At 58.8% G+C, this 12232-nt stretch overlaps 6 protein-coding genes across 6 annotated transcripts; all 6 read left to right on the top strand.

Moving 5' to 3' along the window:
• Positions 1-882: 882 nt before the first annotated feature.
• On the top strand, positions 883-1977 carry LBRM_31_0100 (putative O-sialoglycoprotein endopeptidase; the record flags this gene model as incomplete). Its single annotated transcript, XM_001566961.1, has 1 exon — positions 883-1977. One exon carries the CDS (start codon positions 883-885, stop codon positions 1975-1977), a length of 1095 nt encoding a protein of 364 aa, XP_001567011.1.
• A 483-nt stretch (positions 1978-2460) lies between these two features.
• On the top strand, positions 2461-3939 carry LBRM_31_0090 (conserved hypothetical protein; the record flags this gene model as incomplete). Its single annotated transcript, XM_001566960.1, has 1 exon — positions 2461-3939. One exon carries the CDS (start codon positions 2461-2463, stop codon positions 3937-3939), a length of 1479 nt encoding a protein of 492 aa, XP_001567010.1.
• Positions 3940-4609: 670 nt separating this feature from the next.
• LBRM_31_0080 (conserved hypothetical protein) lies at positions 4610-5302 on the top strand (the record flags this gene model as incomplete). The annotated part of the gene is made up of 1 exon (XM_001566959.1): positions 4610-5302. The coding sequence occupies one exon, from the start codon at positions 4610-4612 to the stop codon at positions 5300-5302; it is 693 nt and encodes a 230-aa protein (XP_001567009.1).
• A 1697-nt stretch (positions 5303-6999) lies between these two features.
• Positions 7000-9852, top strand: LBRM_31_0070 (helicase-like protein; the record flags this gene model as incomplete). The annotated part of the gene is made up of 1 exon (XM_001566958.2): positions 7000-9852. The coding sequence occupies one exon, from the start codon at positions 7000-7002 to the stop codon at positions 9850-9852; it is 2853 nt and encodes a 950-aa protein (XP_001567008.1).
• A 365-nt stretch (positions 9853-10217) lies between these two features.
• On the top strand, positions 10218-10619 carry LBRM_31_0060 (conserved hypothetical protein; the record flags this gene model as incomplete). Its single annotated transcript, XM_001566957.1, has 1 exon — positions 10218-10619. One exon carries the CDS (start codon positions 10218-10220, stop codon positions 10617-10619), a length of 402 nt encoding a protein of 133 aa, XP_001567007.1.
• A 541-nt stretch (positions 10620-11160) lies between these two features.
• CYP5 (putative cyclophilin 5) lies at positions 11161-11850 on the top strand (the record flags this gene model as incomplete). Its single annotated transcript, XM_001566956.1, has 1 exon — positions 11161-11850. One exon carries the CDS (start codon positions 11161-11163, stop codon positions 11848-11850), a length of 690 nt encoding a protein of 229 aa, XP_001567006.1.
• Between the last annotated feature and the right edge of the window lie 382 nt (positions 11851-12232).

Raw genomic sequence — 12232 nt, 5'->3', positions numbered from 1 at the left:
CTGCAAGCACTCATTTTCCTGAGGGAAAGACAGTCATCACGTGTGAGTTCAGGAATTTGCAGGGAAGGGGAGCGGAAGTGTGGCGGCGGTTTCTCTCTCACGGCGATCCTCTCCTGCTCTAAAGTGTATAGTCGTCGATTTCTCGCTTCTTCCCCAATGCGCGGACGGCAGTAGCGCACTCTCTTCTCTCTCTCTACCTGATCTCGCTTCGCCAATTACCTGTTTTGGTGTGATACGCACGGCTGGTATGGCACCTTCGTAGTGTCGTCGGTTGCGCTTCCTCAACGCTCAGCAATCATCACTTCCATGCTCCGACTAGCAATCACTCGTCTTCAGCTTCAGCGGCAGGTCTACGCGGACGGCATCGCGTACGGTGCGGCGTTCGCGGCGCGAAACGAGCACGACGTTTCCGCCTACCAGCGAGCCACCGCCTTGTACTCGCCCGCCTTCACCTCCATTCGCCGGCGCAAATGGCACGTGGAGCGACAACGTGCGTACGCGGCGAGGCGCAGGGCGGAGGGCACCTCAGCACGAGACGATCTCGGCATGCCCAAGTAGCGAGCGTCAGCGTGGCACTGTTTGGTAGTGTATCTCAGCAGCACCGATATCAAAATACACAACAGGAAAAGTCGGAAGGCCCCGACCGTCGCTACGCACCTACGAGTCCACACTGAGCCTCCTTCCGATCATGAGTCTCAGCCTCTCCTCCATCCCCACCCGCCACGCCTAGTGGAGCCGAGGAGAAGCCCATTCACAGTCGTTCTCTCCTCCACTGTCGCACAGACTCCTCTTCTCTCACCTCCTTTTCCATCCCTCCCATTTCTTCTGCTTGTGCGGTGCGCCTGTGTCTCAGCTCGGCACTCGCGCCGTGACTTCTTACAGATGAAGCGCACACTGTCCCTGGGGATCGAGGGAAGCGCAAACAAGATCGGTGTGGGGGTGGTGGACCAGACTGGTGCGGTGCTCTCCAATGTTCGCGAGACCTACATTACTCCACCTGGGACCGGATTCCTGCCGCGCGAGACGGCCATCCATCACTCCCAGTGTGTGTTGCAGGTCGTGCAGCGCTCCATGCACGATGCCGCAGTGACTCCGGCTGACATCGACATCATCTCGTACACGAAAGGCCCTGGCATGGGCGCGCCGCTCTCTGTCGGCTGCACCGTAGCCAAAACGCTGTCCCTCTTGTGGGGGAAGCCGCTGGTGGGTGTCAACCACTGCATCGGGCACATCGAGATGGGCCGCGTCGTCACGCAGAGCGAGAACCCTGTCGTGCTGTACGTCAGCGGGGGCAACACGCAAGTCATTGCCTACGCTGATCACCGCTACCGCATTTTTGGTGAGACGATCGACATCGCTGTGGGCAACTGCCTGGACCGGGTCGCCCGCCTCCTGAGCATCTCAAACGACCCGGCGCCGGGGTACAACATTGAGCAGAAGGCCAAGAGGGGCAAGCACTACATCCGCCTACCGTACACCGTGAAGGGAATGGATATGTCGTTCAGCGGCATCCTCTCCTACGTCGAGCAGCTTGTGCGCCACCCTCAATTCACGGAGCCGGACGTTTATGATTTGTCCGACAAGCGGCGCAAAGCGGCACCGCCGCTGACGAGCGCCCCGGTGCCGCCCGGTGAGACGTTCAACACGGACGACATCTGCTTCGCTTTGCAGGAGACCATCTTCGCCATGCTAGTGGAAGTGACGGAGCGCGCCATGTCGCAAGTCCACGCATCTGATGTCCTCATTGTCGGCGGAGTGGGATGCAACAAGCGCCTGCAGAGTATGATGCAGACGATGGCGGCAGAGCGTGGGGGTCGCTGCTTCGACATGGACCAGCGGTTTTGTGTAGACAATGGGTGCATGATCGCTTACGCCGGGCTGCTGCAGTACCTGAGCGGCTCCTTTACGCCCATGGCGGAGGCGACCATCACGCAGCGCTTCCGCACCGATGAAGTGTACGTCGCATGGCGTGATTGAATGGAGGCCCTGCTCATGCAGCGGTGTAGGATTCGCCTCGTGAGGATCCCGTTCCTGTTGTGGTGGGGGTGTTTCCCCTGTGGTATATTGGCCATCCCCGACCAACTCATTTTTTTCTGTTCACCTCTCAAGAGCCCCACGCACTGCACGCAGTGCTCACATTACCATCCGCCATGCACTTGTGCTTCTGCAGTAGGAAGACACTCAACCTTCCGTGGCCTCGCGCTTCTCCCTCGGGCATCTTCCTTCACCCACCCCCCTCACCGCTAATCGACGCTCACCTCTCTCTCTCGCGGCCCCTTTCTCCGTTATTCTGGGTTGTTTTGCATGACCTCTGCGTATACTGCTGTGCACCCTCTCCGTTCCTCCCCCCCTACTCACTTCGCCAACATACTGTGCGGCCTGAACTCCTCGGCCTCCCTCTCACGGCACGTTTTCCCTCTTCTCACTAGTCGCCATCTCGGCCCCTGCACCTCTGGCACGATGTCGCGCGCACACAAGGGCCACACGTGGATGAAGAACCATCCCCTTGAGGGGGATGATGTCGTCACAGGGCTGTACAACATCATAGCGAAGCGCAACCCCAAGACGATGAAGGCGTGCCACGGAATTCGCATTCCCGACACTGTCGTGTTTGAGCATAACTTTCCACGTGGCTGGTACACAACGGACATGAAGGCAAAGGAGGTGGTGCGGAAGCAAGGCAAGGAGCTCGACGCCAAAACCATCGAGCAGGGCTTTACCCAAGACCTCCACGAAGGTTCTCCCATCGCCGCCATCTACCTCTGCACAACGGAGACGGTAACCCACGAAGGTGAGACGGAGGTCAACACACTCGTCGAGGTGTTCAACTGCGACAAGTTGGCTGCGTTTCTCACACGCAAGGTGAAGCCGGACGGAATTCTGCAGAGGTTCATCCTCCCGAAGGGGTACCACAACAGTGTCATCAAGGTCGTGTGGAGCCCGCGTGTTTGCATGGTGCAGCGGCGCACAAACAAGTACCGTATCTTCGACCGCAAGAGAGCTGAGTGCGACCCTTTTTCCATCACCGTCACCTACGATGGCCCAACATTTCTAAGCGACGAGGGCAGCGTGTCGGGCAACATCGCGCTCGAGGTGAAGCAGCTGTGCGGTAACATTGTTCAGCACTTCTACTACACCGAACACAAGTTCATCACACGTATGGTACTCTACTTCAAGACTGATCAACGTGACCGGCTGTGGCTGCTGTGGTGCGGTTCGCTGCGCGTGTCGGACCGCAACACGCCAAGCGAGATGCCCGTCAACCTCATCACCAACTTCGCCGAGCCGTCGCTGGTCGGGACCGCCTTTGACGAGGACACGCTACTCCGCAGTGCTGACGAAGCATTTATCCGGCTCACGAATGATGAAATGTTTTACGAGACGTACATGAAGCGGCGGCAGGACAGCGGGGCAGCCCACGGCGAGACGGACATGCAGGGCGACAAGCCCCCATCCTCTAGCACAGACACGCAGCAAGAGAGCCACGTGAACGCTGCCGCTGCCGCCGAGACCTTCGACTGGAGCGGTATGCCGGCTCTCGTACTCGAGACGCGCAGCCGTCTTTTGCTGGAGAAGAAAGCAATGTGCAGCTTATTCGAGGATCTCTTCTACCACGCTCGCAATCACTTCCTCGCCCACCGCAGCGAGCCGTACAAGATGGACGTCCCGAGATATGCGGCGCACACACTGACAGAGAACGGCATCGTCGATCTCATGCGCACCCTCCGCCTCCCCGCTGTGGTTCAGCAGCCCACCGCCTCGGTCTCCATGCACTACGTCATCGGCTCCGTGCCGCGTCAGCCCCTCACGCAACTCGCTGACAAGGCGCAGGAGTGGATACAGGCCTACTTCGACGCGAAGCTGCAACGGCTGCAGCAGACTGTGCTGCACTTCACAGGGGACGAGGATGCGCTGCGTAGCGAGGTGATGGAGCTGTGACCACCTCCTCGCCGTGTGTGTTCACGTTGGATGTATAGTTCCACATGCACTGCATGTTTGTGTTTCTTTTTGCCTTCTTTCCACTCCGTGGTCGGTACTTCGCTTCTTTCGTTCTGGCTTCACTGCGGGCGGGCACAGATGACCTCTGGCGAGCACATGGAGGCCACACTCTCTTGCTCCTCTTGTCCTGGTGAAATTGCCTCTCTCTCCTTTTCGCACACCCGCATTTATACGGCGGGGGGCGGATTGGCGCGACGTTGCGTGTTGGTTCGCTACTAGGCCAGTGCCGGCGTGGATGGCTGTTTGAACGCGCGATTTAGCCCTCGGCCGACTGGCTAGCCTCTCGGCTCCCTGTTGCACAGGGGTGGCCTGTGGCCTTTCTGCATCCACGTGTGTCGATCGCTCATCCCTGCCTGATCCCTCTATGTGGACTTCTTCCCGCTCACCCATGGCAGCACCTCGCCCGTAGCCGCGGTTCCGGGCTGGTGATGCATGCATGGTGCACTCACGTCTGTTCAACCCGCAGCTTCCCTACCAGCCCTGCCAACCTCTCTCCCACACCTTCTTCATCGCCCCTCCCCCTCCCCCCCCCGCTACCGGCGTGCGTATTCCTCTTTACTCCATAGAAAAGAGTATATCTAATCCGCGTTCCTACTCGCTGTCGGATACGATGATGCAGCGTACCCACTACGATGCTCAGGGCCCGATGCCGCAGTACAACCGTCCGTCCTACAACGATACTGGCTACAACATGAGCCGGCCAATGGACGGCATGCCGCATCAAGGCTACAATCATCCCCCGGTGAACTACTACCCGCCGCCGCAGGGCTATCCGATGGGCAACCCCATGTACAATGTTCCGCAGGGGTACCCGCCGGCGATGCCCGGGTATCGTGGTGGTCGGGACCGTGGTTACTGGTACTATCCGAGCGCGGGTCGTGGCGGCTACAATAACATGCGCGGCGGCTTCCGTGGCGGGCGTGGCGGCTTCCCGCTCCGTCGAAAGAAGCCGTTCGTCGGCGGCACGCTCGAGACCCAGCGCGAGTGGGAGCGCCAGACCGCCTGCTGCTTCAACCTTCAGGGCTCGTGCAAGTTCGGTGATGGATGCCGGTTCCTGCACGCTGCTGTGGAGGGTCGCCCCTGCCAGTTTGGCGTGAAGTGCCGCGTGCACGGTACCGCCAAGGACGCCGAGGTCGAGGCACCGGCAAAAGAGGAGCCACCGAAGGACGAGAAGGCGGCCGAAGCGAAGCCGGAGAAGGCTGAGGAGTCAACGGCCGCGAAGAAGTCGGAGAAGCCCGCTGAGAAGGCACCCGAGAAGCGGGCTGCGGCGGAGTCTACCAACGCCACGGAGGGGAAAGAGTAAGTCCTTTGTGGGCGGACGTCAAGGCATGCAGGCATCGCCGAGGTGATCTGCTGTCATCCTGCGTCTTGCACTCCCTGTGCTACTACCGCACACTCAGGGATGAGTGGCTGTCCTAGACCTCTTTGTGCTTGCCTGTCTTCACATTTTTCATTTGGCGCGCCATCCCCCCCCTCTGATGGGCTAGATGAGCTCCTTGATTCGCTTTTCCTCTCTCCATTACGGCGCGGGTGGACACCTCTCCTAATGGGAATCATGGTTGGCCTTTTCGCTGGGCTGTGTCGTTCTGACGCCAGTCTGCGCATCTCTCCTGCGCTCTGGGTGTGTCTCTCCTTTTTCTCCCGCCCCGTAGTGCACTCGGACAGTTGTAATAGAAGAGACGAGAGGCGAGAGCGAAAGGAGCAACAGCAAAGTGCGTGCCTGTGGCGTGTCTGTGTGCGGAGCTGTGGGACACCAGAAGGGTGAACAACGGCGCAAAACGAAGAAGAAAAGAGAGAGCGAAAACGGCGATCGATGCGCCCCTGCGCTTCGTGTTGCAGTTGACTCTCTGCTGGCGTAAACGCGAGAAGAGAAACGAAGCCGAACGTAGAAAGAAAGCGAGCGCAAAAGAAAGGGGCACCCTTGAACAGCAGAGCCGACACACACGCCAGCGCACGTACACAGGCGATATAATAGCAACAGAAAGATATAACTCGCTTTGGCTTCTTAGTTTCCTTATAAGTGAGCAAGGTAAACTGGTGAATGCAGCAGCAACATAAGACAGAGCATTTGGGTACGTTACTCTCTGCAGGCCCCCCACTCTCTCTCTCTTTCTATTTAACAATACACGCGCACGCGGGTGCACGTGCCCTCCTCCTGTACGCGAACGTTCGCGTGATCTTCCGTAGGAAACCAACACTCAACGGAAACGGGAACAGCAAGGGCGCCATCACCAACGTTGTTGGCGCACACGCGCACAGCTGAACGAAGTGTGCCGCGCCGTTGAGAAAATGGCGATGACACGATATGCGAAACGGTCAAACGAGGCGGCTCTGATATGAGCCGATCGCTCTTCTCTCTTTTCCGCCACTTCCCCACTCCCTTGCTCTGTAAGATGACATCGTATAGCGGGGAATGCGGAGTGTTGCGGCTCACTTTGTCCTCCCTCGCCGCCGCATTCACTCTCGTGTTTCATCAGCCAAAGTAGAGTGCTCTCTGAGTATCAGCAATGAAGACCTCAGGTGTGAGTGGCCGGTGCTGCGGTGCTGGCAGCAGCTGAGCCCGCTGCACTGAGTGCCCAAGGATCGGAGTAAAACGGTTGCTCGTATCTCTTTGGGTCTCTTATGTTTCGTTGCCCTCTCCCCTCTCCCCTCCTTTTCCTCTCTCTTTTTGATTGCCGAAAGGAAGGCGCGGCTGCGTACTCCGTCACGTGCCTCCGTTGCCGAGTTTTCGAATTCGCAATTTCGAGTGTCCCCACTCGGCATACAGTAACGGCCCTCAAAGGCGTGGCGTCAGTAGTAACACCACTGACGCCTTGTGCATCTGCGACTCACACTCACCACATAGACCCATAGAAGCCTTCCTCGCCATTGACTCTGCGAGACGCGTTTTATTCGCTTTTCCCTCCACTCAGCCTCCCCCCACGAAGGCCCTTCCTGCACCGTCGCACAAACACCCAACCGCGTACGCTCACGCTTTTTCGCCGTGCAGCGCGTGATGGAATGCTCGTCTGCTCACCATGTCGCCTCCAGACGATCGGCTTCTATGTGGCGCAGCACCCGTGGCTGAAGGCGGCGGGCTTTGTGAAGATCGGCTACAGCACGTGTGTCGAGACGCGTCTCCACATGGCCTCTTTCAAGACGTGCTTTACCCCGGAGTGGTACTATGCGTCTGTATTTGAGTGCCAGACCAGCCAAGATGCACTGCTGCTGGAGCAGTCGGTGCTCTTTTGCCTGAGCGCTAAACGGGTGGAGCACCGCGAGCTGATTAGGCTCAGCGAGGATGAAGTGACGGAGACAGCGGCAGTGCTGGCGCGCAAACTGCGCCTCTCCGTTGTTCAGCGCATACTTCCGCGGTACGAAGGCACGCTGGCCACAACTCCGCTCGGCAAACCGCGGCAGCAAGCCGATTGTCACGCTTTCCCCGACGCGGAACCCACAGAAACAGACGAGGAGCAGGCTGCGATTCCGCTGTCTTCTGCCATGGTCTCCGCCACCATTGGACCGTACCGTGGAGTTCTCGACGGCGCCAAGGCTGAATTGCATGCAGCTCTCCCATCTCTCGATGAAGGCGTCTATTCTGCTGCGAGTGCAGACGAGGAGAACGAGGAGGGCCTCACCAGCGGGGACTTCAGGTTCCTCTCTACCTGGATCGACAACAACGACTACTCCATTGATGCGCTTCGGCCCTACCAGCAGGAGGCTATCGCCCGTCTCACGGCAGAGCTTCGCGAGCGCAAGAAAGCCGTGTGTCAGATGGCGTGCAGATGCGGTAAAACACCAGTGGCGTACCACATCATTCAACGCACTCTCCAGGAGGGTGGTAGCGCGCGCGTTCTCTACCTTGTTCCTGGCCTTTCCCTCCTTCGACAGACAGTGCGCAAGCTCGTCTCCTACGGCCTGCGGGACACGCCGTTGCTCATCATCGGCTCCGACCCACTCCCAGTGATGCTGTGCGGGAACCAGAGTCAGTCAATGACGACAAACCCTGTCGTGATTCGGGAAACCGTTTTGGGCAATCCCAAAGTGGTCGTCCTCTCCACCTATCACTCCTCTCCACTGCTCAAGGAGCTGAACATCTTTCAGCTGACCGTTTTCGACGAGTGCCACCGTGTGTGCGGCAGCGCCACCGATACCGCATTCAACACTATCCTGAAGCTTCCCCTGCACGGCCAGCGCCTCTTTCTCACTGCCACCCCAACGTACGACACACCCATCAAAATGAGTGACAGCGACTACTTTGGCGGCATCGCCTACCGCTACTACCTCCGTGAGGGCATTAACAGCGGCCACGTGAACCCCTTCTCTGTGCGCATTGTTCTGGGTGCTAACATGTCGCACATGTGCCCGTATCTTTTTGAGGCCATGCGTGTGGTGGATAAGATGCTCGTCTTTTGCCGCAACATCTCCCATGCGCTAAAGATATACGACGAGTTGCTCGCCGAGACACCCCCAAGCGATGTCACGGCCTTTTCCGTGCTCATCGCGCACTCGCGCATGGGCAGCGCGGCAGTTGCCAACGCTCTACAGTCTTTCGCAGCGACGAAGCGGTGCCTTCTGCTGAATGTGCGCCTTTTCCAGGAGGGGGTGGAGATACCCGACCTCAACGCCGTATTTTTCGCAGCGCCGCGGTTCAGCTCGCGCGACATCATTCAGACCATTTGCCGCCCGCTGAACAAACTGGATGGCAAGCCGGCATCGTTCGTTTTTCTGCCGGCCGTCTTTGACCGCAGGTACGCCGCGGATCACCCGATCAACTTACAGAGTTTCTCCACTCTCATCCCCTTCACCGATGCTCTCATGGACGAGGACCCGACGCTGTTTGAATACATGATCGACCCCCAGAAGAAATCGTACGACATTGACGTCGTCGGCGTCCGCGCGCTCAAGCTAACGTCGGAGAAGCTCCAACGATTCATTCTGCCAGCCATTCGGCGCGGTGTGCGCTACTCCACTCGCGACACCGACCGCCTGCACCGCGCTGCGCGACTCCCGTGGAAGAGCATCTTTGGGGAGATGAAGCGTGTCGTGGAAGAGTGCAACCGATATCCCAAGACGAACGACGCCTGGGTCGTCGGTGAGACGCCGGTGTCGATGAACATGTTCTACCAGTACGTGCGCCGGGGCTACAAGATGTACGAGCGCGATGGGACGACCTACCTCCAGGTTCACCAGCTGCGCGACCTGGAGAGCCTGCCGGAATGGAAACGCTACGGCGTGCACGGACCGTACCCCTGGAAGGAGTGCCTTCAGACGCTCGCACGTTACCTCCGCACGCACAAGACGGTACCGCCGCTCGACATACACAAGGGCGGCTACGTTGGTCTCGACGCGACGCCGTTTGAGCGGCTGTCCGGGTGTCTCATGAACGTCAACCAGGCAGATAGCCGACACCAAGTCGGGTTGCCGCCAGAGAAGCAGGCGGACTTGGACCGCCTCTGCGCACCGTACGGGCTGCGGTGGCGCAAGCGCCGCACTGCATCCGGGAACATTGTGAAGAACGACGTCACCATGATCACGCAGTCGTACATTCAGTTCAAGCGACTGTACGAGAGCGCTGACAAGGTGCCAGCGTTTCAGAGGTACCTCAAGCTGCACTTCCCCGGCTACCCAGAGAAGCACATGCGAATGGAGACGCTCGACAACCTGCGCAAGGGCACTGTGCCGCCACGTCGAGCCCAGCAGCCGCGACAGGCGAAGCGGGAAAAGAAACGAAAGGGCCAGCAGGCGGCTAGCGCGGCTGCGACGGACCGCACCGTCATGTGTCGCATATGCCGAGAGCACATTGCCGTTTCGAAGTGGGCCGCACACCTCTCCAGCAAATCACACCTCCGCGCGCAGAAGGCGCTATCGTGAGGGATGCTCCGGGGTGACAAGGGCAAGGCTGCTGTGGCTGCATAGGAGTTCTGCACTCAACTGAGAAACAAAGCCAAACACCGAATGAGCAGCCAAAACGGTGGCGGTGAGAAGCCACATGTGGGCTGCCGAGAAAATGACCATCATATCTGACGCATTTGGGGCTGTTGCCGTTTGGCTCTGTGCCGATGCCAAGGTAGATTTCTCGATACCGTCCACGCCGTCTACTCCCGTCTGTACTTTACTCCTTCTCAACTATCACCACTACCACCACCTGCTCTTCACCATGCGGTGCACAGCATCCAGCCTTCCTCTATCCTGTTGCGGTCCCCCGCATATCCACTGGAACGACGGCGTAGACGGGCATGACGAATTTTGTTGGGCGAGGGGCGGCGGGCCGTGTGAACGCGGCTCGGTTGTACGCCTTCAACAAGACGCTCAAAAAGGACGCACTGCGGGAGCGCACCTACTGGGAAGAGAACAAGGACACGCACCCCGTTAACCGCTGGTCCTACCGCCGTTGGAAGGAGCGCAGTGAGGAACTGTCCATGTTCGAGGACAAGCTGAGCAAGGTGCCGGTGGATCAGAAGTTCAAAATCAAGAAGCTTCTCACCGTCGCCAACATTTCAATCATCGGCCCCATTGTCTTGGTTGTGTACTTCACATTTTGCTACTTTCGATACCGCTGGTGGGGCATTACGCCGGTGGACGGCGCTAGCGCCATCGCACGCGGCATTCAGAACCTTCCGCGGCCACCAGGCTACTGATCTGCCGGAAAGACACGGGGTCTCGCTCGCCTGCTTGCCACATGTTGTTTGTGTTACCCATCGAGTGAACAGCAACAATGACCACGGCAATAACACACACACACGAGAACCGCTCACCTTGGTGCGTAGGAAGGGAGCACCTGCGCAGTGCCAGCAAGGTTTCAGTCAGCAGCGTACGTATGCACGTCTGCTGGATCCCCGCACTTCTCCCTCATACTTGCAGATGTGTGCCTGGCAGCAAAGTCTGCCAGTGGACGACGTCTTACTCCTCCCTTCCTCTCTCTCTGTCACGTATCATTCCTGGTGTGTCGCTGTTATTGCCTTTACCTCTTTCCACTCTCTGTTTGTGCTCTCCTCAGCATGTGACCGAGTCGCCCTCCTCCCCCTTGGGCATCTTCACCGCGGCATTTCTGCTATCTTCTTGCGTGCCCCACGCCGACGCTTCTGAACCAGCGCACCCCTCCTTCCTGTGCGGCCTGGAAAGTTTCCCGGAAACACCGCCACCGCGATTCCCCCTGCTTCTCTCTCCAATATTTCCGTGATGGCGCTTCGATTCTCGTGCGCTCTCGTAGCAGGCGGTGCGCTGCACTCGTACGTTGTCTCTCCCAGCGCAGCTGCAGCCTCAGCAAGCAGGCCGTACCTGACGCCGTACGCTACCAACCCTCGCAACAGTCGAGTCTTCTTCGACGTGGCCGAGCAGGGCCGCTCCTCCTTTTTCGGCGTGGCAGCCCACGAGCCGATTGGGCGGATCGAGTTGGAGTTGTTCGACGACACCGTCCCTGTCACAGCGAGGAGCTTTCGCGAGCTCTGCCGGGGGTCTAGCAATAAGTCACCAGAAGGCGTGTTGCTCACCTACAAGGGCTGCCCCTTTCACCGCATCATTCCCGACTTTATGCTGCAGGGCGGTGACATTACAAAGGGCAACGGCACCGGCGGCTGCTCCATCTACGGCGCTCGCTTCAAGGACGAGTCCTTCAACGGCAAGGCCGGCAAGCACAAGGGCCCCGGTATTCTCTCCATGGCCAACGCCGGCCGCAACACCAACGGCTCGCAGTTCTTCATCTGCACCGTCGCTTGCCCGTGGTTGGATGGGAAGCACGTTGTGTTTGGCCAGGTCCTCCACGGCTACGAGCACGTGAAGAAACTGGAAGCCTACGGCACGCCGCATGGTAAGCCCAGCAAGACCGTGCTGATCAGCGATTGTGGTGTCATACAGGAGACGTGCCTCTAGCACAGCTGCTCCGTGCGTGTTTTTTGGTGTTTACTGTGCGCTGCCTCACGTTTGGTAGCACGTAGGGCGACTACGCAGAGGAATGGCAGTCGTTCGTTTTGTCCAGGATAACAGATTCTTACTCCCATGAAGGGTGTAGGCAGGTGTCACTGCGTGTCACTCAGAACACCACTATCGCGGTGCACAGGCGCATGCACGTCTCCGCGACCGCCGATATGCCCTCTATCACGGCTGCAGTCATGTTGGCACTGAACAGCTCATGAGTAGATTGCTTGGAGATGACTCCCTTCGAACTGCCCTCGGTTGCTTCCTCTGCGTAGCCGCTTCTCCATCCCCCTTTTCTCCTCTGCATCTCGGATACTCTTCGCAGGCAAATAGGCCC

The sequence above is a fragment of the Leishmania braziliensis genome, chromosome 31, assembly GCF_000002845.2.
Source record: "Leishmania braziliensis MHOM/BR/75/M2904 complete genome, chromosome 31".
NCBI classification, from domain to species: domain Eukaryota; phylum Euglenozoa; class Kinetoplastea; order Trypanosomatida; family Trypanosomatidae; genus Leishmania; species Leishmania braziliensis.
The sequence above is the reverse complement of the archived record's forward strand: the minus strand, read 5'-3'. Positions and strand labels throughout refer to the sequence as shown.